Genomic DNA, 26,122 nt, shown 5'->3' with positions numbered 1-26,122 from the left:
AGAACAATATTTGGCAAAGGCTGAATCAAAACCCCTGTGAGTTTCTACATCTTTAGAAAGTTTAATGAATGGATGAGACCAAATGAAGATGTCACTTCTAATACAACCTGTTTAATTTGCTTATACTTCTACACTGTTTTTGAGATGTGATGGGCAGCAATAAAACATGATTGGACATGTCCCTCAGGTTTGTGATACCTGATTGCAGCTCTACTGATCACATAAGTAATTCGATGAGAGGCAGTATTCCAACGATACATCCTGATGCATCCTCCAATGCATCTTTCTAGGATATAAGAAGAGAAGTTGTGAAGCAAGTAATTGATACAAACAGGCACTGTTTAATGCCAGATGTTCTTAGATTGGAATGCAATTATTGTCTAAATGAGAACTGCAAGTTCAGGCCATTAATCTGAGGAAAGAAAGAGTGAAAATTCTTTTAAATATTTCTGGAATATGGTGATGGAATTCTATGTGTACACTTCATATGTAGCTTAATTTTAAACACCAAACAAGGACATGGATGCTAGTTATAAAGAAAAAAAAATATCTTTTCTCTCTTGATGGAGAATTTGTGTTTGGTTTGCTCTTGGCCATCACAATGAATCCTACATACACTCAGTATACTTGTATGTACCAGGTTAACACATCTAGAAAGTTTTCCCTACAATAGCTGAAGTGATGAAAATATATCTTCATTTCAAAATCCTAAAAAGAGTGTAGTTAAGTGGTCAAAGTATTCCATAATGCAGGGATGTGTGCAGGCATTGTGCAGTATAGGCACAAAACACACTGTTAATTATATTCAAAATGGTTTAGGCAGTTCTTAACAAAATACCAAGTCAGAAGTGGTAGAGTTGTCTCTACTCCTTTACCTGCCATTTAGCTCACAGTTACCAAATTCAGTTCCTATGTTTAATATTGGGCTCAGTAAGCATTTAAACAGCTGACTGGTGTTGACCAATTTTATTCAAAATGCAGACATTTTCATAGAATCATAGAATCAACCAGGTTGGAAGAGACCTCCAAGATCATCCAGTCCAACCTAGCACCCAGCCCTAGCCAGTCAACTAGACCATGGCACTAAGTGCCTCATCCAGTCTTTTCCTGAACACCTCCAGGGACGATGACTCCACCACCTCCCTGGGCAGCCCATTCCAATGGCAAATCACTCTCTCTGTCAAAAATGTCCTCCTAATATGAAGCCTTTACCTTCCCCCGCACAACTTGAGACTGTGTCCCCTTGTCCCATTGCTGGTTGCCTGGGAGAAGAGTCTGACCCCCACCTGGCTACAAACTCTCTTCAGGTAGTTGTAGAAAGCAATGAGGTCACCCCTGAGCCTCCTCTTCTCCAGGCTAAACAACCCCAGCTCCCTCAGCCTCTCCTCATCGCCCTTCTCTGGACACGTTCCAGTATCTCAAAATCACTCTTGGATTGAGAGGCCCAGAACTGGACACAATACTCAAGGTGTGGCCTGACCAATGCTGAGTACAGGGGAAGAATAACCTCCTTTGTCCTACTGGCCACACTGTTCTTGATAACAGGCCAGGATGCCATTGACTATCCTAGGCACACTGCTGGCTCATCTTCAGTACCCCCAGGTCCCTTTCTTCCTGGCTGCTCTCCAGCCACTTTGTCCCCAGTCTGTAGTGCTGCCTGGGTAGTTGTGGCTAAAGCATAGAACCCTGCACTTAGCCTTGTTAAATCTCATCCCACTGGCCTCTGCCCACCCATCCAGCCTGACAAATTCCCTCTGCAGGGCTCTCCTACCTTTCAACAGAGCAACACCTGCTCCTACCTTGGTGTCATCTGCAAACTTACTCATGCTGGACTCAATCCCCTCGTCCACATCATCAATAAAGATATTGAACAGGACTGGGCCCAGCACTGATTCCTGGGGGACACTGCTAGTGACTGGATGTGGCACCATTCACCACCACTCTCTGAGCTCTGCCATCCAGCCAGTTCTTGACCCACTTCAGAATGAATCTGTCCAAACCATGAGCTGCCAGCTTTGCCAGGAGATTGTTGTGGCAGACAGTGTCAAAGGCTTTGCTGAAGTCCAGGTAGACTACATCCACAGCCTGCCCCACATTCACCAGGCAGGTAACCTGATCATAAAAGGAGATCAGGTTGGTGAGACAGGACCTGCCCTTCCTAAACCCGTGCTGGCTGGGCCTGATCCTTTGGCCATCCTGTAGGTGCTTCGTAATGGTACTCAAGATGACCTGTTCCAGTGCTCTGTGACCCTTACAGTATAGAAGTTCCCCCTTGTTTTGAGATGGAACCTCTTGTGCTGCAACTTACACCCACTGCTCGTTGTGCTATCACAGGGAGCAAGTGAGAAGAGCCTGTCCCCCACTCCTGATCAGCCCTCAGATATTTATAGATTATTAAATCTGCTCTCAGTCTTCTCTTCTGAGAGACTTTCTAATTTTTTTCCTACAAGACCTAACAACATCCTTGAACTCTTCCTGGGATAGCTCCCCTTTTTTCCAAAGGTGATACACCCTCTTTTTTTCCCCCTTAATTCCTTCAGCAGCTCCTTGCCCATCCAGTCTGGCTGTCTCCCTCATCAGCTCATCTTCTGGCACATTGGCACAGCTGCTCCTGTGCCTTTGAGAGCTCTTTCTTGAGGTATGCCCAGCCTTCCTGGACCCCTTTGTTTTTAAGGGCTGTTTCCCAAGGAACTTTCTGAGTTAGTTCCTTAAATAGGCTAAAGTCTGCCCTTCAGAAGTCCAGTGTAGGGGTTTTGTTGATGCCCCTCCTGGTTTCACCATATACTGAAAACTCTATAATTTCACGGTCACTGGGCCTCGGCAGACTCTGACCACATCTCTCCCCAGCCCCTCTCTAGGGCCATTTTCTAGCTCTTTTCAGAGATACTGTATGATATATTATCTAACATGGGAGAGGTGTAGCATTTGGGAGTTGAAATTAACTCCAACAAGAGTCAGTGCATTCCTGTTATAGTGTGTTTTGTTTTTTTCTTAAACCAGAAAAAATTCACTGAGCAAGTTCAGGGCTGAATATTGAATGCTGGTTGAAGAGAAAGTAACTGAAGGATTGCTTTCAGTATCCCCTGAAATCAGTGACAGAGTCATCAGTGGTGTTCTTTGGTGTAAGGTGACTAAATTTTGGTTAACTTTGAATGGTTCCATTTATCAGAAAGCATGAACAGAGGATTTTACAGCTATGATCCCCTTATAAAGCTGATACAAAGGTTTCTATTGCCTTGTTCTGGACCCTAGAAAAGCCATTTCCTCTCAAATTACTGATAGAAAGTCAAATAAAAAGTCTTTATTGATAAAGGTGCAGGAAGGAATGTCAGTATGTAACTTAGAAAGACAAGAGTGAGGAGAGATATATATTAGAAGTATGTTTGTCAGATTGCTGAACCAAACCACACAGATGAAAAACTGCACACATTTAACAATCAGTCTTTCTCAGCGAAGAAAACTACAGCTCTTTCACAACTTAGGTAGAATATATTGCCACAATCCAGACCAACGAATCCACTGGCTCATGTTGTCCTCAGATAATGCCAAGCCCCCAAGAACTTTTCCCAAATTTGCCTATGCAAACAGCACAAATATAGAACACACTATGCTGTGTTAGTATCGGTGTATAGAAATAAGGGGCATGTGGTACTATAAACAATTTGCTAATAGTTAAACCACACTTCTGTCCACAAACAATTTCCAGATGGCTGAAGTATGTCTATTGATTACACATATTTACTCAGTATACCTATAAATGTAAATTCACTACACACATAATACTGTTAGCTCATTAAGAGCTTTGCAGGATCAGCAAGGAAGGGGTTAATCCTATTAATACCATTTCAGAGAGCATGGTTTCTTGACACAAATGTCATTTTTACTGAGCTTCATTATCCCTCAGCCATGAACTTGGTCATTCCCCTCCACATTTATAACCTGTCACATGGTGCCCCACGGTGGCTGCTTGCCTTCTGTTCCATTTACTCAAGCCACCGAGTGCTCAACTCATTTTGGTTGCTATTACCAAAAAAAACATTTACCCCAGTTCATGACTAGTTGCTAATAGTCGGAATTCAAGTGTAAAACATTTGGCAGCTACCAACTGCTTCAAGTTCTATTTGAAGAGAGAATACAGGTGCCTCCAGCTAGTTGATCTTGTACTGCTTTTGAAGACATAATTAAATAGAAAATCTAGCTGTTACAATGTATCTTTTATTAGGGTCTTTTTTATCTATTTTATTACTACAATGAAAGTTTTTAATGTCAGCTGTATTCATCAACAATCAGAATGTGAGATTCTTGGTTCACTTTTCTTTGTATGCATTTTTAGGCTGTAATATGTCCTTTAATTTAGGTTTTGGTCTTAATTGGTTTCAAGAACATTTCCATTTCGCTTTCATTCATGAAATGTAGCTTCTGGGCCACAATCAATGGTAAAAAAATGTTTAATGTGCTATGGCTAAAGTGATTTAGTTCATGTAAACATTTGTGTTACTTCTGGAATTTTCTAACATGTTTCAAAGTCTGATTTTCATTTCCACATATGACTCTCTTATCAAACACTATTTATCAACTCATATTCATATCAGGATATGGATGTTGATCCTGCCTGTGACATAAGTCATAGTGTGGAACAATCACCCCCCACCCCCAATACCCACAATTCCTGTTGATCTCTTGATGAAATAATTAGTGAGGTAAGGAGAGGGTTTGTTAACTCTGTTGATTTCCTGAAGATGGCTTTCAGTGCTCCAAGGTACCTAGGTGTCTAGAATGAATGACAGAATTACAGTGGCTGCATGTTTGCACAGGAAACTCAGTCTGAGAAGTCCCCTGAAATTCAGTTTCTTGCAATGCAGTCTATTGAAGATTGCTTAAGAAGGACAAAGGTCATGGTCCATTCTTGCAAAGAAATAATTTTCAATACATAACTACAAAGACTGGAAAAAAAGCCAAACAAAACCCACAAACAAACAAACAACCACTCAAAAAAAATTCCAGCACACACAGTTCTTTCTCTAAATGTTGACAACTTGCAGTTAGAACACATGCCTAGAATATTTTATTTCTGTTTTCAGGTTGTCTGAAAATGATTGTAGGCATAATGAGATACTTTCTTCAAAACCAACTGTGATGGTGAAAGCAGATACCACCTTATATCTGTCCACTACAGTTGCACTGTGCTGAAGTGTATTGACTTATGTGTATTATGCTAATCCATTTTGGTACAAAAATAAACCATTATTCCTTATTATGGTTGTTTCGTAGGCAAAAATTACTCCTTTATATAATTCTGAGCCTGTTGTTTCATGTCATGGTTTCTAATTTTTGACATTTTAGTTTTTATACATAAAAAATTGGATCAGATACTGAGATACTCGGATCTGTTGCCTGACTCCAAAGATTTCAGCCTGCATTGTTTGCTTTGCAGTTTATAAACATCAATATGTTACAACTGTGTTTACTACCAAGAGTGTGGTAATTGATAGAATGATAGAACTACAATTTAATATCATTTCCTGACTACTGAAATCAGACCTTTTAATATGCCCATAAACAGATTTGTATATGAGTATATGAGAGTGAGAAAGCTTGCAGTATTTTGACACAATTCAGATTTAACCAGCACTTTTTATCAAAATATTTATTAAACACCCAACAGCAGTTTCCACTCAGATATAGGCAATATTTGAGTATTGACATTATCTCTGTAAGAAAACACTTCTGCAAAGCAGCTTTGAAAACAATATCACAAAGTTATATTTTCATTTACAGGGACTTGGCTTTGAAAATTTGATAATAAACAAAATTAAAGAAACCTTTGCCTTGTAAATTTGACCTAGTGTACAGGAATTTTACAGCCTATCTAATTATTTTTGATTTTTATGATAGTGTTAAATTCTTAAATTCCTTTCACAGTTTTCCTTCATAAAACCTTTGCAAACTTTGGAGCCCCTGTTAAAATACATTGTGCTCTTTCACTATGCTTTGCAATCACATCAGTCTTTTTGTGTAATTTCTGCATCATTATTTTTGTTGCCTATCACCTCTACATGCAAGATGGCAGTAGGTGCTGATGGTGTATAAAGGTTGTGAAAACTGCCTTTAAACAGTCCACTGGGAATACATCTCTGTTTAAAAACATCAGCTTTATAAACTATAAAATCTTAATGAGAATTTTATTATGGTCTAAAAAAGAAACATGACAAATCTGGATCCCAAAAATACTATTGTATACTTTAAAGACAGCTCCTGGCCTTCAGCTGCAAATATCAAAGTAGTATTATTTCAGATAGGATGATCAGAAACCACATGCATGCAAACATTTTCAGGAATAAAATCGATGATCTGTAAGGCCATGGATCTTGGTGAACAGAACAACTGACTGAATATGATCTCACTCTGCCCATTCTTTTGCTGTGTGCAAGAGAGCAGAGGTTAAGGCTGAAGGTCTATTCGCCAAGAGTAAGAAACATCCAAAGGTCCGTGACCTGCATCAGCCGAAACCAGCAGGGCTAGTTTAATCTGCTGCTGAAGATGAATATGACCTACCCAAACAAAATCACAGTATCACAGTATCACCAAGGTTGGAAGAGACCTCATAGATCATCAAGTCCAACCCTTTACCACAGAGCTCAAGGCTACACCATGGCACCAAGTGCCACGTCCAATCCTGCCTTGAACAGCTCCAGGGACGGCGACTCCACCACCTCCCCGGGCAGCCCATTCCAGTGTCCAATGACTCTCTCAGTGAAGAACTTTCTCCTCACCTCCAGCCTAAATCTCCCCTGGCACAGCCTGAGGCTGTGTCCTCTCATTCTGGTGCTGGCCACCTGAGAGAAGAGAGCAACCTCCTCCCGGCCACAACCACCCTTCAGGTAGTTGTAGACAGCAATAAGGTCACCCCTGAGCCTCCTCTTCTCCAGGCTAACCAATCCCAGCTCCCTCAGCCTCTCCTTGTAGGGCTGTGCTCAAGGCCTCTCCCCAGCCTCGTCGCCCTTCTCTGGACACGCTCAAGCATCTCAATGTCCCTCCTAAACTACGGGGCCCAGAACTGAACACAGTACCCAAGGTATGGTCTAACCAGTGCAGAGCACAGAGGCAGAATGACCTCCCTGCTCCTGCAGGTGCTTGCAGTGTATTTTCAGAGTTCTGTTGCCCCTTCTGCCAACTGTGCTTTGCCTTTTGGCATATGCAAAAATGGAAGAGGATGCAATGTTTGGTTGTGACAGAGTATTACAATAAGAAAAAACTTGATTGCTAAAAACTAATTCAGTTCTGGGGCAGTCCCATGGGAATGATCAGAGGTGAGGTGGGAGGTGTTTTAGAAACATGCTTAGAACTCAGTGGCATCTGAAGAGAACTGGAGGTGGAGCATGAAGAGTAGTTTTGGTTGGTTGGTTTTGTTGTTTTGTGGTTTTAATAATTGTTAAGAGAAATTATATGTCTGTGGGAACAGCTCTATGGATGTGAAGCTATTAATGCCAAGAGAGGGGGCAAAACTGGAATATCCTCAAGCACTGCCATATAAAAATCCATTCTTATTACAGATAAAATCTGCTAGCAGCAACAACCTCAATATAAAAATGTGGCATAGGCCACTCAAATGCTTGACGGTGAATAAAATGTGAATATCCATGTTTACAGAGCCCTATGCCTAACTAGCAGATTTCATGTATTTTAAAATATTGTTTATAAAGGCTTTTTTCTGTACCAGGTAGTAACAATACACAAAGGCTTGCTTCAGCCATATTGATGTGGCTTCAAGGTGCTGAGTGGCATCCTTTTGTCTCTAACAGGGACTTTCTAAGGAAAGGGAAAAAAAAAAGGCCAAAAAAAAAGGAAAAAAATAATAAAAAAAAAATTAAAGACAATGGTGTAACAAACAAACATAATGAAAAACCAAGGAGAGAGTATTAGTGTTAGGTGCCAAGAGCCAAAGGCAACGGTAATGAACAACTCAAAATCCCACAAAGAAACGCTGAAGATTTAGAGGAAAAACAGCACCAAAGCAGACACAGAACAGGGAAATGTTACAATGCTCCAGACACCCAATAATGAGACAAAACACTGTCATGCCAGGCATACATCAGGAAGCCTGAAGTTGCCAAGGCCATGAGAGACGTCTAGGAGCAGCAGAAAAACCTGATGCCAGAATGCAATGACTGGGTGCCAAAACGCTGGCAGAGACCATGAAGGCAAAGACCTGGAAAATGCAAATTTTTAATAAAAACCTCATCAGGAAGGGAGGCCTGGCTGAGGGGCGTAACTCTCTAAAGGAACTGCTTTCGGGGAAAGGGTGCGGAGAAGCAGAGAGATGCTGGTGCCAAACAGACATACACAGGGCCGCGGGGAGCTGGGGCTCTGCAGCCTTCGCAGGGCCAGGACGGAGCCGGACAGACTCGTAACGGCGGGGCCCCGGGGCCTCGGACGAGGCAAAGATACTGTGAAGGGCACCGCTGGCGCTGGGCCGAGGGCGGTGGGCGGGCAGCGGCGCGGAGCCTGGGGCGGGGCGAGTGCGGGAGGCGGGCAGCGGCGCGGAGGCTGGGGCGGGACGAGTGCAGGAGGCGGGCAGCGGCGCGGAGGCTGGGGCGGGACGAGTGCAGGAGGCGGGCAACGGCGCGGAGCCTGGGGCGGGGCGAGTGCGGTGGGCGGGCAGCGGCGCGGAGGCTGGGGCGGGACGAGTGCAGGAGGCGGGCAGCGGCGCGGAGGCTGGGGCGGGACGAGTGCAGGAGGCGGGCAACGGCGCGGAGCCTGGGGCGGGGCGAGTGCGGGAGGCGGGCAGCGGCGCGTAGCCTGGGGCGGGGCGAGTGCGGGAGGCGGGCAGCGGCGCGGAGGCTGGGGCGGGGCGAGTGCGGGAGGCGGGCAGTCGCAGCCGCAGCGGGCGGGTGGAGCGCGGTGCGTGTGCGCGGCCCGGCCCCGGCTCATTACTCAGCGGTCGAAGCAGAGGCAGCGGCGGCGTGGGGGTGGTGAGTGTGGTTGCGGGTGGGCCCGGTCTCGTTGGAGCGGCGGTCGGCAATGAGGGGAACGGGTCTGAGTGGAGCCGGAGCGGGGCGGGCACGGCGCGGTACGCAGGCGAGCGGCCGCGGGGCGGGGGCCGGGCCCCGCTCCGCTGCTTTGTTTACGTTTCGGGGAGGCAGCGGGCAGGCAGGGAGTTGGGGGGCGCCTGTGCCCTTGCCTGGAGGCTGGTGATGGTGCGGGGCTCATCGGTCGGGTGACCTTCCGTTTCTGCTCAGGACTGGGGGGTCTGGAGGTGTCTCGGTGGATAATGGCGGGGGCCTCTTTGTTGGTGTGTGTGGCAGGAGGGGCAGGAGGCTCGGCGCAGGGCTCCTCCTCCTGGGAGCAGAGGCACCCGGGCAGGCCGGGTTGACTGCTGCTTCCAGTACGGGCTTTCGGGGGGGAAGAATCTGTGGTCGAGGAGGTGGGAATGCAGCCCTCCGAGTGAGCAAGCTACGTCTGTGGTCAACTTCCGTGACCTTGCTGCTAAAGGTGCCTCTTAAAGGAGGGGAAAAAAAGCCCCTCTGGGATAATGTAACTGCTCCAGGTATAGGGGTGTCTTTCATTCTTTTGTTTTTCAGTTCTTGTATTTCTTACAAAAGAATTGAGCTGCCTCTGCAGAATGTCGCTTGCTCTTTGCTTTCTCTGTGTCGTTAGCAGCATGCAGTTTTACTTCCAAAGCCTGTTTCTTTGTGCCTTTCTGTCTGGAGTGGTTCCATCACTGAAGTTTGACCCGAGCACAGCGAACTGCCTACAAATATAAATCGCGCTTGATGATTTCCCCCCCCCTCTGCCCAGCTACAGTAAATGATTTTGAGCCCCCCAGACAGGCCCAAGTGTGTAAGATTTTTCGACTGTCTGGTAATATATACACAACGGGTGTCTTGCTTGTTCAGAGAAAGAAAGTATTACTTGCCCTAGGGCATGAGGAATTGAGCAAGCTTACTTGTTGCAACCGGGTTTTACGTACAGGTGTGGAGACCAGGGATGGTCTCGCAGGTCAGGAGAGCTGGCCTTCTGGAGATGCTAACAAATGAACTTTAGAGCGGAAGAGTGTATGACAAATGAACTTCTAGAGTGTCTTTGTGTATTTGCAGGTGTGTCAGTGTATTGGGTAACTTGGAAAAGATTTAAATTATAACACGAAGAGTAACTGGGCCAAACCTAGTTAAGGCTACTTTAAAAGTAAATTTACATAGCATATGAGCATTCCTTGCATATAATGAAGGAAAACTCTTAATTCTTCTAATACTAGTTAAGAATTTGTTTAGTTCCAAATAGTCCCTGCTTTCATCTCAATCTTTGGGGCAGCCATCTTATCTTGCCTTCCCTCTTAATTGAAAGATGTGTAGCATAGACTAGTTTGATAGTGGGGTACAGGTATGGAGTTCTGCGGAGTATGTGGTGCTAGTACAGAAATTGTAGGCTGCCTGCCAAATCTTGGAGGTTTTCAGGGCCAGTTGGGTAAAGGTATGATAGGAGAGGAAAGAGGAACATGAGCTGAATGAGACTAATCCAGAATTGTGGAGGGCATACGAAATTCTTTTGTCATCGCTGTGATGGAGCTGAATAATCTTTGAGGTCCATTCCAACCTAAACCATTCGATAACGGCATTTTAATCATGCCTAACAGTGCAGAAGTTACCAAGTTTTATGAACCATTGGCTTGTATAAGCATTGAAATAAAGCTTTTGGGGTAACATACATTTCAGGGACACTTCTAGGTCAGAAAAATAGATCTAATGTGGTTCTGAGCCCTAAGGTTTTAGACTGCTTGTTCTAGGCAGAAATTGTCGAATCATAGAATGGTCTGGGCCAGAAGGGACCTCTAGAGGTCATCTAGTCCAGCCCCCTGAGAATTACCTTTTATGTTTTAACTTCTATTCACGCACTTTAGGGACTAAAGCCTTTTCTGGTTTTATGGGTTGCAATATAACCCCATCTGTAGAGACTTTAGATAAACTTGATATATTGATGAATCGTTATGCATATTTTGGGGAGTGAACAAGTATTTGGAGATTTTCAACAGCAGGATTTATTTCTTGCCTGCTACTTACCCAAAACGAATTGACGTGTTTATTTCATATTTTGTTTACTTATTTTTAAACCATGAGCAAGTGAGATAGTATTTGAGCTTATAGTGCCTACCTGGATATTATTTTTCATTGTGCATTGATTGTGCTTCTTTTTCATCCTTCCTCCACTGCCTAAATTCTGTGAATTGTTATTGTTTAAAGATGTATGGAAAAGTACCTGCTCGGCTCCTCATTTCTGAGGATTGATCGGGGATTCTGAACAGATAGAAGTGCCCTTCTTGGTAGTCTGCTGAAAAGAATGGTGTGCTATTTCTTAAACATAATTTCACTCTCCTCTTGGAAAAAAATGCTTTGTATGTGTATAGTTTTGCTGTGTTTTTATATATATAATGCTCGTTGCTGTATCACTTTGGAAGCTAGCCTGAGCTAGAAAGGTCCTAGTTGTTTGTTGTTGGTTTTTTTTTTTTTTTTTAAATGAAGGCTAAACGCATTTTGTTGTTGTAAATATTTCCTTTAAATAAACTCTTACTCCTGAATTCAAAAACTCCAGAAACAAGCTTCTCTTTCTGTTATGGGAAAGTCTCTTGACTTTTGAAAGCTCTTTAAAAATGCAATTGAGACTTCTTAAGCTGTTCGCCTGCTGTGAAATTCACCAGTTTGCCCATTGTGAAAAAACAATTTTTACTTTAAGAATCTAAACATCTACTTCTCAAATCTCTCAGGAATCCCTTTGTTTAAATGGAGAGGGAAGTGCACCTTTAAATTTGATAAAAGCCCTTTCTGGTTATGCTCATGAAATGAGATCTGTTCTTAAAGGGACAGTCATTGCAAAATATATTTGTATGAAGGTACTACTTTTATTTGCATAGATTGTTTTTAGCAGTGACTGTAGTGTCAATGGAAGACACTTGGCTGATAAAGCTCTTGAGTTTTCAAAGAAATTATAAATGTTTATTTCTATAACTTCACACCACAGTTAATACATAATGGCTACCTTTCTTAAACGGTTTCTCTTACCTGCTGTTCCTTCTTGCCAGCTGCTGTGGCAAAACAGACCAAGGAACTAACTGATCCTGCTGAAAAAAATCTTCTCGAACTATTTTTCAGCCTAACTCCTTTGTGCTTGGAAAAACTATTAATATATACATATATTCAATAGCTACGCTAATGTACAGTTGGAAGACGGGGAGGCTGCTTAGGTGAGGATCGCCATCAGTCATTCACATTTCAAGCAGTGATTGCTGGAAAACTGAAGTGGCTGAAGTGGACAATTCTCTTCTGTTTTGGCAACTGCTTGTTAAAAAGATCTCTTTGCAGACTCGGTCTATTGCTGATCCTGAAAAGCTGTCTGAAAAACATGTTTATTTTTATTTCTCCAGTGCACACTGTAGAGCCCCAAATGGATTGGGAATGAGTACCCGTTTAGTCATGAGTTTGAGCCAGCAACTTTGTGTGGAATGACATCCTCTTCCACGCCCAGCTACATTAATTGTTTCAAGGCATGTGTGGTATCAATAGGGGCCCTTAAAACAATCAGGTACTCTTTGGACTGAGGCAGAGTGGTGAGCCTTGCAGTACTAGTAACTGCTGTGTGTTTATCTTTTGTAGCACTTCAGAAGTATTACTTTGCATGGTAGGGACAGCTTTTAATTCAGTGTGAAAAACTTCCCTTACTATAACTTTTCTGCACTTCTTAGACCTCAGAATACGTGAAGTCTTCAGGGAAAATAAGGTTGAAATGCCCTACACTCTTTCTGTCCCAAGTCTGGTTCAAAATATGGGACTGCAGATTTTGGTCACTGAGTAGTTTCCCAAGTTCTGTATTTCTTCAGTACTTACTGGGATTTTATTACTGTTTATCTGTACAAATTTGTCTTGTGGTGAAGCTGTAGCCTTCTTAATGGTTTTAAGCAATGCATTGGCTTAGGAAAATTTGAAGATGGTGCTGATAAATTCACGATGACTTGGTGATGGGTGGAATACATTACCAGTATGTGGACTTGAAATTTATGGGAAATAAGTAACAATAAGTGCCACAGGTCCCATTGATCCTGGAACAAGTAAGTGTAGCTATCTATCAGTGATATAACCTTTACTTAATGAGAATTAATACTTGAATTGGAAGAATTATCACAGAAACCAAAATGAAAATACATCAGGATTGGTAGTTATAAAATGTAATTTAAGATTTCCTTGTTGTAAACTTTGTGTGAGCTCATGAATGCTCACATCAAGCACTTGATAGCAAGCCTCCTTTTATGAGCTGGAAGACTTCTGTTCTGTGCACTCCATCTTATGCAGCCAATAGGGAATCGAAGTTGGCTTCTGCAAAGCTGTTAGGCAAGAACTCCTCCAAGAGACTGGAGATGACTGCATCAGATTGTAAGAAAGAGATCTATTACTGATGCTGAATCAGATCAATATAGAGAACTGCCCAACCAGCTGTTTATATAGTACCTGTTATTTTATGGAATATTTTTGCAAGGTTTTCTGAGGCTTGCATTTTTCTTTGATTTATGAGTAAAGAGATAATGACCTTTGTGTGCCAGACTTTTAATTAATTGCAATACATTTCTTAACTTTTAGATGCATTTTTCTTCTCACTAAGAACTAATCTTGTCTTCTTTTTCTGTCCAAATTGCCTGTAAGCTTCGTACTAAAATAAACCTCACAGTTGTTCATATTGTCAGTTTTATTGTCAGATAAATGCTGCTTGATATGTGAACAGACAGGATGCTTATTAATCATTCCCAGTTGGGTATTGTAGACTAATGCTAAAATGGTGACTGGCAGAAAATATACTGCAATGGTCGTTTGTGTTGCAAACAAAGTATTGTATATGTGCTTATATGTGTGTACGCTTAAAAAGAGCAAACAGTACTACAGCTTTCTAGTAGCACTCTAGAAATTATTGATTTTGAGTGTTTTTTCTTTAAAAAGAAAAGTCCCAAACAAACAAACACAACCAACCCCAAACAAAATCAAACAGGAAAACCAAACAAAAATCAAACAGCTAAAGGCCTACTCTGACAGTCACCTATAACTTGACTTGCTATAATGTTTATGTGTATGTATTATTTTTATATTAATTATGGATATTAAAAGCATGCTGGCAAAACATCTTAACCGAGTATTTCCTCTTCTAACTACATCCTTGGCATAATATGCGTGTTCCTGTCGTTGTAGTTTGTGTCCATTACAATGTTTACCTTGTATCTTAGTCTGAAAAAAAAATAAATGACTCCAGTCTGGTGTTTTGATCGTGAAATATGCAGAATGAACATAAGGCATCACATTTCTCAAAGTCATGGAAATGCCTAGCTCTGTAAGCGTGTGTTTATATGCATGTAGGTGCATAAAATGAAAATGGTTTTCCTGGTTTTAACTGCCAGGAGCTGCTGCCTAGACAGCAACTCTTGCGGAAGAAAATCTGGGCCTCCTGGTGAATGAGAAGCTGAGCAGGAGTGAGCCGTGGGCTTCTGTAGCCCTTAAGGGTAGTTGCTTGAAGGTCTGCATTAAGAGTCTGGCCAGCAGGTGTAGGGAAGTAACTGTTTTCCTGTCTGTGGGACAGCTGTGAAGCTGTAGCTGCAGTGCTGCCCAGGAGATCGCATAGGTACACGTTCTGTGTGAGAGACAAACTGAATGAAGTGCAGTGTTGAGTTGCTCAGATGGTTGAGCCTGAGGGCAGAGGACGGAAGGCTTGCAACCTGAGAAAGAGAAGCCTAAGGGAGAATGTGATTATTATATTTAATCGTCCTTATGCAAAGGATTATAGAGATGATGGAGCTACTTCCTCCTCAGAATTACACAGTGAAAAGATATTGGTGGTTACCAGATATAAGAATGAAAACATCAGAAAGACATGAAGAAATTACCTTAATACATGACAGTGGGCAAGCACTGCACCAGGAGCCCAAGAATCTTAATCTGTAGAGACTCTTTCCAGTGTATTCACAGTATCACAGTATCACAGTATCACCAAGGTTGGAAGAGACCTCACAGATCATCAAGTCCAACCCCTTACCACAGTGCCCAAGGCTAGACCATGGCACCAAGTGCCACATCCAACCTTGCCTTGAACTGCCCCAGGGACGACGACTCCACCACCTCCCCGGGCAGCCCATTCCAGTGTCCAATGACTCTCTCAGTGAAGAACTTTCTCCTCACCTCCAGCCTAAATTTCCCCTGGCACAGTCTGAGGCTGTGTCCTCTTGTTCTGGAGCTGGCCACCTGAGAGAAGAGAGCAACCTCCTCCTGGCCACAACCACCCTTCAGGTAGTTGTAGACAGCAATAAGGTCACCCCTGAGCCTCCTCTTCTCCAGGCTAAACAACCCCAGCTCCCTAAGCCTCTCCTCGTAGGGCTTGTGCTCGAGGCCTCTCACCAGCCTCGTCGCCCTTCTCTGGACATGCTCAAGCATCTCAGTGTCCTTCCTAAACTGGGGGGCCCAGAACTGAACGCAGTACTCGAGGTGTGGTCTGACCAGTGCAGAGTACAGGGGCAGAATGACCTCCCTGCTCCTGCTGACCACACCACTCCTGATGCAGGCCAGGATGCCACTGGCTCTCTTGGCCACCTGGGCACACTGCTGGCTCATATCAGGCTGCTCTAGACCTTGTCCAGATTTGAAGCTCTACTAGTTTTGAGGAGGTGGATGATCTCCAGAGGTTGCTTTGAAACAATCTTCTGATTCTACTCTTTATAGACTTCTAAAATTTAGCTTTGAAGCAGCTTGAGGAAGTCATCAAAACAAAGGCATGGTGATGTGGATATAAATAAGGCTACTCAACTGTGTTAGAAGTTGTGGAGGGAAAACTAATGAGATGTGATAAGCATTTTCATTCAAGTCTGCTGGTGGCAATACTGACATTTTTCTGCCCTGCATTGGACTTTTCAGGTGACTAGGTCAGAAGCACTTACAGGCTGGTATAAAGAACAAAAAGGTTGTGATACCTGTTATGCCCGTGATCATTGTGATGAACATAGAAAATCTCATCTTCAAAGGTGCAGCATGAAATAAGCAGCCTAGTACTGATTGAAGTTTGTCCAGGTCTCACTTTCTATAGTTGAGCAATATGTTGGCTGCTGCTACAAGGCTTTTTGCCTTCTGCTGGGTGAGTGACAGTTCCTTATGCTAAGCTGGAGCATGGTTACTCCAGAAAGTGGCTTTGTGGAGCAAAACATTTCTGATTTCCAGTTGATCACAATAGCAGTTAATGACTTCAGAGCGGTGGTAGGACTAATAGCAACTGAGAGTAAGAAAAAGAGCAGTGGCAAGTCCATAAATCCTTATGTGCTGTTGTCCTTAATGCTTCTGCTGCTTTGAGAAGATAGCATCCTGCAGCTCCTTTGTTTCTGTTAATTCTTATATACTTGTCCATTTAGTGAAGTTAACCAGAAATCTTAAGGAAAGGAAGGTGGGAAAAATAGGAAGTTAACGACTCAGCATGGCTCTGAGTATCTTAACGTATCTTAACAAAGCAGCTGTCCTGAGGCTTGAACTTGTAGGATTTACGTATGTAAATGCAGCTGCTCATGTGTGACTCTTAAGAGTTGTGTGGGGAATCTGGTGTTGGGGATGGCATATTCTTGCAAGGTCTAGATAGATATTTTTAATAGCTCTAATGTCTAAGATTGTGTTGGGGAGGGTTTACAGTAGTTATGATGCTTATGATCTTGGGTATAAAGGTACAAACATAGAAGGGTGTGGGCTGGATTGGTTTGTTTCCTTGATGCCAAAAGTGCGTGCTCTAGAGACACACTTATCAGGCAGGTCCCTGTGTATGGCAGTCGTTCATTTAGTGAGCTGTGAAGCCCTCCAACAACAAATGACTTAACATTTGCTTTCTTGCTGTAATGTGAAACTCCTCCTTGTTGAACAATGGCTGAGGGTTCTGTTGCTATTTATTAAATTGAAACATTACAAGATTCTTGGGCCACTTACATGTCAATATGGGGAAGACAGTTCAACTGCTAATAAGATTAAGCTGGATGTAAAAGGGTTCCATTAACATTAGCATGGCATTGTGTGGAAATCAGAAAGTCTTCACTTGACTTGAGTTACTTTATTATTCTCCTCTTCGTTTATTTGAATTTCCTCTTTGTGTGTATAGCCACTAACACTAGTGTATGGTGTGCAGCAGTTGTGAAGAGGTTTTTTTGTTTAAGTTTAAAGAACAGAAATTCTCAAGCTCCTTCTAGTTTGGGAACTTCTGCCTTAGGAATTTTTTTTGTCAGAACAGAGCATCAGTCACTACTGAAATGGGAGAACAGAACAGACTCTATTGCTGTTAGTAAGGAACCCTGTAGATCAGTGTCATTTCTTACAAACTACTTACTAGACTTTATTTTGCTATGTCCTGATTTTCTTTCCACCCCACTCCCAGAAAACTACTGTGCAAAGTACTACACTGCATTACAGCAGATATCTGTGAAGGAACTGTCAGTGCTGAAGCTGTAATATCTTTTGAATTTTTTTTCCCCTTTTAAAACTCTTACTGCTGGGGTATTTTATGCCAAATACTTTAGATAGGATTTCATGGCACATTAATCTCTTTCTACTTAACAGATAAATGCATGAATTCATGAAAGTGGCACACTTATAATTGGATTCTGAGTTTATGTAGCTGGGATTTACAATTAAAATGTTTTAAGATTTGTTTTTGTGGAACTACTAATGTGATTCTTAAATGCAATTTCAAAACAGTCTGAAAACTTCTTCCCAGCTGTTATGCAACTCCTGGATTTTTGTAATGTTCTGTGGCAGTTGTCCTCTTCGTTACTGATGTTTAATGAGTATTTTAGGTCACTTGATGTCTTTTGTTTGCTTGTGTCCTTTAAAACATTTGGAGAATATTTTGATCTGTTTCTTCTGCTGAAACATTTATTTTCCATATATTGATACATATTTACATATATAATACCTTCCCATACAATAACAGGTTAAAGAACAAGCATTTTCTCCTACCCCAGATTAATCCTGGGATGAGATTTCATTGTTGGACATGATAACCTCAAAGGTCTCTTCCAGCCTTGACAATTCTGTGGTTCTAACCTTGTGTAGATATCAGTGAAGCCCCCTAAGCCATATTTACTGTTTTATTTTGCTGATGGCTTAGCCATTTATTCTGTATTACTACTTTGTCAGTTGTTGGATAGGCAGAAGACTGGCATATGCTGGCAAGCTTGTGGTATTAACAATTCCTTAGGTAGCTAGTTGAAACAGTGCAGTGTGAAGATCAATAATTTCAAATTAATTATGTTACGTTCTTTCAAATACCTGAATCAGTTGAATGGGCTATGACATACTGTGCATGAAAAGGAGGTATGTAAAACAATATAGAATAGTGTTCCCTTCCATGCAGTGTTCCACTCATTCAGCAGGATTATGGTTTAAATGAGATTTTTAACATGTTTTCTGGGTTCAGCAGTATGCATTCAGGTAGAGCTCTTGCCACAATGAAATTGAGTACTTAAAATAGGACAGCTTTATGAAGTCTTGCATCACTGAATTTTAAATGGTTTCAGATTTTAAGAAAATTGTTTAAAAAATAATTGGAGTGACAATAATCCTGAATATTTTTAAGCCTTTAAAAAAATGTTTACCTTGATTATTCTCTCCATCTACTGTCTTTTTTGTATAATCTTACTTGAAAAAAGGATTATGGAATTGGAAGATCCTTGCCTTAATCCTGTTATTTCTGAAAAAAAGGAGAGTTTTGCTAAGAATAGTCATTTAATCTGCTTCACAACTTCTTTGCCAAACTATAGAATTACACAAATTTACTTTAGATGGAACTAGATGGTTCTGGTTTGTGATTCCTGTGGCAAAACTGACCTAAAAGAGACAGCTGGCACAGTGTTACTTCATATATTATGATAATAGGATTCATCATGGAACCATCTGTACTGGAGCTTCATGTGATATTACACTCAAGAAGCTGTACTCTCTTATGAGGTGTAGCACAGTGGAGCGTTTGTGGACTGATCATTATTTGGTAGCTGTAGCACTATTCATTCCAGTAATGCTTGTTCTGGAAAAATACTGGGGATTCTTTGTTTGTTTGGGTTTTCTGCTTTGTTTTGTGATTGCCTTGGTGTTGGTTTTTTTTGTTTTTTTTCATTTGGTTGGTTGGTTTTGGTGGGTTTGGGGTTTTTTTGAGTGATTAATTAAATTGACAGTTCAGGAGTCCACAAAAAAAGTATGAGAGGAACGGTAGGGTGAGAATATTCAGTATTAAAAATGCCAGTTTACAGGCTGCTCAGTATTGTTTGCTAGTAAGTGCTGTTGGCCACAGAGGAGGATTTTCAAGACAGGGTGCAGTGGTACTCCAGTGCAGCTGTATTGACTGGCCGTGTTACAGGAACTGACTTGATGAGAAGTGCTGGGAAGTTGCATGAACTGTTGTCTTATTTGTTACTGATTTTGATAACCAGAGTTGAACTGACTGTCATCAAAATCAGCCTCATATGAAGTCTGGCTAAATCTCAAACTTCACAAGTCATAGTAAAGCTTTCAGGATGCTGTTCAAATACTTCTGGTGATATGTCTTTATGGAGATTATTTTGTCTTCAGAATATGTTCCTTTTTAAAAAATGTGTTCCAGAAACCAGGAAATCTGGGTAGCACCAAGTGTTCAGTATTCATATATGATGAAGTATCGGCTTCATTTCCCCTACCACAGACCAGCAGGCTTCCCTGCTTCCCAGGAGAAGAGGGAGATGCTGAAGTAATGGTAAATAAGCAACCGTAAGTTTTGGCATCTCTTTATGTAGCTGATAGTATGTGTTCACCTATGCTTGCTTCTTTGCCTGCTTTCAAGCTACTGGAAGTCTGATTTTCAGACCATGCTGTATATTTTAACTTCTAATTCTTCTGTATACTGATTCTTAATTTTGTTTAGCTTCAACTTCCCATGTTGCAAAGTTAGAGTTGATGCTGTTCCTAACGTGTGTTTTACCTAATTGCTATACAGGGCCTAAACCAACAGTCTGTGGGTATTTTTCTTCTGTGGCCAGCTGCTTTAGTGACTGTCATAAATGGGAGATAAAACTCAGTAGCACTGCAGGTGCTGGAGGTGAGGTCAGTTATCAGAGTGTTCATGAGTGTGTAGAAAATTAATAGAAATGTGCAGTCCCATGAGCTTTTTTCCTGTGTCCTCTTTGGTGATCTCTGTGCCATTAACAAACAGTACCTTAACTCTCCATAAACAGCTACTACATGCTAGTATTATTTTTTTTGTGATGGAAGTGCTGTAGCTTATAGTCTGGCATTATGTGACAGTATTTTAATGTGGAGAAGCTGAGGTGCAGAAGTAGGAAGGCAGATTAAGTGAAATCCTCTAAATAAGAGCTTTTTTGATAGAAAATGGAAAAATTTCTGTTTGGAAAAGCGAATCACAGCAAAACTTATGTCAGCTGTGAATCTGCTTCACTGAAAGGGTTGTGAAGCACTGCCCAGGGAAGTGATATTGAAAGGACATGTAGTGCCAAGGGGTGTGATTTAGTGGTGACTTGAAAGTGCTAGGTTAATAGTTGGGCTTGATGATCTTACAGGTCTTTTTCAACCAAAATGATGCTATGATTTCATGAATAATTTAGTCTGTTCATGCATTTGTTACTTGGTTCTTAATTTTCCTGCTTCCTTGAGGTATGTTCTGTGTTTTTCTGACTGTAAGGAGTTGAGTTCTCAGCTGAACATGATTCAATATTAAAACAAATGTTTTGGAAGCAGCAGAAAATACATTAATTGTATTATTTTGGGCACTTTGTAAGAATTATTTCACAATATGAGACTTCTATTTAAAAATATATGTAGCAGTTTAATATTGATTTTTATATAAAGGATACTTAAAGAATGTGAATGCAGGCTCAGCATTTGAAGTTGGTGTTGCTGACCCCTGTTCAGGAGCATTGTTTTCCTAAAGCCCCTTAGAAAATATGGTTTTTGCTACTTGGCTTGCATGAATGCATGCTGTGTGCTTCTGAGGAAAATGTGATATGAAGTGGACATGTTTGCCTTGCCTGTACTCCACGGAGACGTTGCTGTTGGAGCTGGTGGTTCTGTCTGTGCCAGAGAGAAACTGAACAGTGCTAGGTAATGGTTCAGCTGGAGCAGTCTTTAACAACAGGAATTGGTTTTATGCCATTCTGCATGTTTGAATGTGATCTCACACTACCTATTTCTAGACGAATGCCAGTATCAAACTACTGTTCTAGCTACAATCTTTGTTTTGTTGCTGCCAGTCATAGGCCTTTATTACTGTTAAATGCTTTCTGAATTCTTCTCTTTTTCTTTTTTTTTTCCCTGACATTGTATCAGACCGTTTGAAAACATGGAAAGAGAAGAGCATTAAATTACAGTTGCCTAATAAAAAAATCACTGAGGTCTTCTCACTTTCTCCAATTTGAGATTCCCCTAGTTTCAGATTCATCTTTAGCTTTTAACATTCTGAAACTGTTGCATGCAACCTGTGACTGATTGCTATTTCTGGCTACCTAGCATTTGAGCATAATTTGATGCTGGAAATTCAAGTACTGGTGCATAAATGTTCAAAATTACCTATTCAGAGTCACTCCTGGTTTTATTATTAACCTTTTATCATAGCTTGTGAAGCCTTTATCATGAGGTTCTCAAAATAGCACACTGCTTTGTGGAAACATCTGGTTTTGACTGAGATGCTATGCTATTGATCAGATAAATCTGACAGGAGCAGTGCTAGAGAATATGCCAGCGTCAAGTTCTGGCCCGTGTGACTAGCCCTGCAGGTATAATCCCTAGTAGATCCTAGCTTCAGTGGCAAAACGTGTCCTTCACTTCTGTGAAATCTCCTTGTTCAAGAGAGGACATGGAACAGCACAAAACTGGAAAGCTCAAGGGTCTGCATTTGGTATCTTATATATATATAGATTTTTTAAAAATTATTTAATAACTTTTAGTCTGTCCCTAAGCTGAAAGCTGACTTTCAGTGGGTATGAAATTTTATGGAAGCATTCTGACTTCTTCCATAAGACATGAGTTATTTTTATTCAGTAGATAACACAGTGTCTGGCTTGAGCATTATAGTTCATAAAATGTGCAAATATTAGGCTGGGAAAGACATAAATTGCAGGAAGCTCACTAAAAGTAATTAGAAAATTCAAAAATAATTCAAGTTGCTGGTTGTATTTTCTTTGAAGTTTTCTCACTTCCTGGCCTTCAAAATTCTGCTGCAATAGCATGAAAGTGCACCTGCTTTTTTCAGGAGGGAAGAACAGAGGGTTGTGCCTGTATGTCTGCTGAAGAAATTCTCTGAGTTATTGAGAAGCTCACTAGCATTTTCAGCAGCTCTTAAGATAAGCCCTAGAAGATTAGTTCATCCTTGATAGGCTTGGGATTCTGTTTTTTTGCCTCTTCCTCAGTGTACAGATTGGGACAGACAAATCTTCCTCTACTAATTCTTTGTTATGCTTTTTGTCTCCATATTATCCTTAGTAAATTTAAAATATTTATTCCTGCTTTGATCCACAAACTGGAAAAAAACCTCTTGCTTTGTTTCTGGAGTTTAGAACTGCAGTTTTCTTATTCAAACTTGTAGATGGCAGTTAAAAAGATTCCCTTTTGCAGGGTAATAGAGGATGCCTCGACATTTTTAAAGGGCTACAGAGGAGAGATAGTTTCTTGCCTAAGCGTAGAGTGCAAGGTTTGCAATTTGCATGTATTCAAGAAATTACCTGTGCTGTGAGGAAGCACAGAAAAGCTGCTGCTGGAAGCTGAAAACAGGGGAGGTTGGCTCCAAAGCCGGACTTTCTAGAGTGTAGGATGCAACTATTTTTGAGGACGAACAGGAAATGAGGAGTGGATAGCTGTTAGGTCTGTCTAGAGAAGTGTGGGACCAGAGAGCTGGAAGCAAACCAAAGATTGGGACAGATGTGTGATTTTTGGAATGCAGAATTATGTTTAATTCATAGCAATGATATTAAATGAGGTGGTCTTTTATGGAAACTATAGTGATGTGAATATTTGCCATGAAAAAGCAACTGGAGTGGAGAAAGGGGTGTATTTCCCCCCCCCCCCCCCCCCCCCCCCCCCCACTTGTCCTCTCCTCCTTAGTAGATTCCTCAGATTGCACCTACTGTCTCTTTTATTTCTGTCATGACATCTGAATATGATAAAGAAAACTGTATCTGATTGCCTGCATTACTAGAAAAAAGTCAACACTTGTTCCTTCTGGAGTGTGAGGTTAGAGCCTGTAAACTGCAACATTAAATCATGGGAAAGATTCCATTAATATTAATGGATTTCATAGTTTAATTTAGCACTCTGCATAGTTGTTTCCCATAAAATGTAGACGGAACAGGGTTGCTTTGACAGAGAGGGCTCTTAAGTCTTCCTAAGAAATTTTAGCAGTCTGGGAGCAATGTTTTCTGAACCACTGATGTGATTTGTGGATATAAATAGCCATTATTATATTCTCTTAAGTTTCATTTTCCTGTTGTGTACTCAGATGTCATTTTGCTTTAAAGACATATTTATTTTTCTAAACAAAACCTGTAATCTTTTCTGAAATAATGATCTTATTGTAGAATATTCAACAGGCTTTTGGAAATCGAGAAATTGTTTTTGAATTTTCTGTTTTAAACTATTAGAAAGTATTCAGGACTCCTGTAACAGTCCTAAAGTTTAGAAATAACAACAGCCTCTTAAATCTGTAGTCTTGAGGCAACTGAAGTGACTTACCCCTCTCCCTTTGAACTTGAAAGCAGTAGGCAAGTCATGACAGAAATCTAAGTGTACCCTTTTTGTAACATTAAAAAAAAAAACTTTTTTAAAGACGTGATTATTTCTGTGACTAACTGAACAAGTTATAAAGTTACCTTTGAGGAACAGATGATTTTGTTCTTTTGTTGCCTAAATTTGAGACTCTGAAGTATATTTGAAAGTCTCGGAAGTAGTCTTTATTTGCAATACCCATTTAGTGGATATCCAGAACCTTTAAAATGTGACAGCTGAAGATCAGACAAGCGTTCTCAAACAGGATGCATGCAGAGTAGCTACATGTGAGTTGTAGTTTCACAAAGACATTAATGCAAGAGCTTTATGTACAGCATGCTTTTGTTTTGGTTTCAGTAGCAATCTGGCCTATACTTTCAACACTTTTTCTAGGTCAGCCACAGATTCCTAGAATATTCATTTCAGTACTGTTAGATTCCCTTCTAAAACAAGTTATTGAATCATCATTGACATACAGCTTATGTCTTTAAAATGTTAATTGTATTACCAGTTAATGTGCTCCTGTGTGCAACTGCTTGATTTTAAACCTGCCTTTTCCATTTCTGTATCTCTTTAACTGTCCTGATCCTCATCCTTCATCACCCTGCTTCTTAGCAGCTGCTGTAGCAATCTTCCTTAATTGTAACAGTTTTGCCCAGAGCCCCTAAGTTTTCAGCACTTGTAGGCAGACGTCTGTCTTAGTATTTGTGTTGTACCTAAGATGCTTCTTGTTCTAAAGATTATTGGCTGGTTTAGCATCTTAAATTTTCTTCTATGACTAAGCCTACTTACGCCTGTGTTCAGGAAAGGATTGCTTTAGAAACTGTGAACATTGAGAACAAGTCCAATACCATGCAAAACTTGTAACTAATGATGGTTGGTTTCTTCTTATGTTTTTTTCTCATTTCTTACATATGATTAAATTTTAATGTATTAGGGTATGTTAATACCTTCTCAGCTGCGCTTCTTCACTGCACTAGGAACAAACAGAATACGTATTATTTCTTACATAAAAGGATACTTAGGCAAAGGTGTTGTGTGTTAGTGTGGAATGAATCTTGTATTTTCATTTTATGTTGTCTATTAGATGTATGAAACAGCAATTAACGAGCAGTCTTGGAGACTTAGCTGTACAGAGCATATGTTTCTCCACCCTTTAAGCTGGCAGTGTTCTAGCCAATTCTGTTCTGTCTCCCTAGTGGGAAAATTATCTTTCCAGTTCCATTTCTTGAAAAGAAGAGACATCTCTCAAATGTATGGGTTTTTTTTTAATCAGTTTGCAATGCAGCCTTTGAAACTTTCCTGTTAGTTATCGCTATCTGTAGTGAGGGAAAAGTGCAGAAGAGGTTGTAAAATATTTTGTGCTCTTATGTAAACAGAGAGCTTCTTTCTTCCACAAAACCTGTTCCATTTCTGTCTCCCTATATGCCTGGAATGCATGCATTCAAGTCACTGCATGAGGAAAGTAATGTTATGCATAATTATGTGTTGCTTTTAATATGATCTCCGATTTTAAAAGCACATACTTGGTACCTAGTTGACGCAAAGTGTAGCAGATGTGATCACCAATGAAACATTATTTAATGGTAGTGGTGCACTGAAGGTAAATACTCAGTCACCTAGTTGAAAGCACTTGCTTTCCATTTAAGTTCTAATTATGGATACATAAACTTTGTTTCCAATGTGAAACCCCTATAGGCCGTGTGAACTGAGCAGATTCTTACAATTGCCTGATAGTTTAGCTGAACTTGTTGGAGTCCTGATGTGGATCAATCTGTATTGAGTTTAAAGGCAAAATATGAGATTGCTGAAATCCAGTCATAATGACCTAGTGGGTACAGGGCTCTCTACTATAAGCTGCACATAGCCATAAACCTCAACTGAGCTGCACTGGTGTCAGCTCTAGTTGGAACATGTTAAGTTCATTTATGATTTGGGAATGTGCTGTTACTTTGGAGGCCCCTTTATAGCATCATCCAGTGGTATAGATCATAGGCATAAAAACCATTAAATAAAAAGGAGTTGAGAATGGGCATCAAGTGATGCCTTCTAAAGAAGTCACTTTACACACTCAGTAAAGACAAGTTTACTAAATATATTTATATTGTGTATAGAATTTAGCATTTTGAGTGTTTAATGCATCTGCAATAGGACTTTTTAAAGTGGAAGCCATGTAAGCAAAAGGTTAGCTCCTCTCTTTCCCACTCCACCTTTCTGTCCCCAAAACATCTGTTTCTCTGATGTAGTTAGACTGTACAGGAAAAATATTTTAGTGTATACTGTTCAAACATTATCTTTTATCTTGATTAATTGTGTGCTTTTTACATTAGAGACAA

At 40.9% G+C, this 26,122-nt stretch overlaps 2 protein-coding genes across 6 annotated transcripts in view; one reads left to right on the top strand and one right to left on the bottom strand.

Moving 5' to 3' along the window:
• Positions 1-11,166, bottom strand: part of FRMPD2 (FERM and PDZ domain containing 2) — a 64,390-nt gene extending 53,224 nt beyond the window's left edge. Inside the window, 2 exon segments of the mRNA XM_064145559.1 lie at positions 8,344-9,118; positions 11,149-11,166. Coding sequence (XP_064001629.1) covers positions 8,344-9,118; positions 11,149-11,166 — 793 coding nt within the window.
• Positions 8,872-26,122, top strand: part of MAPK8 (mitogen-activated protein kinase 8) — a 46,452-nt gene continuing 29,201 nt past the window's right edge. For 4 of the 5 annotated variants that reach the window (XM_064144780.1, XM_064144779.1, XM_064144782.1 and 1 more), the window contains exon 1: positions 8,872-8,972. The gene's annotated coding sequence lies outside the window, so the exon portion shown is untranslated. The other variant, XM_064144781.1, reaches the window with a different exon arrangement.

Source organism: Pogoniulus pusillus, chromosome 6 (assembly GCF_015220805.1).
Source record: "Pogoniulus pusillus isolate bPogPus1 chromosome 6, bPogPus1.pri, whole genome shotgun sequence".
NCBI lineage: Eukaryota > Metazoa > Chordata > Aves > Piciformes > Lybiidae > Pogoniulus > Pogoniulus pusillus.
The sequence above is the reverse complement of the archived record's forward strand: the minus strand, read 5'-3'. Positions and strand labels throughout refer to the sequence as shown.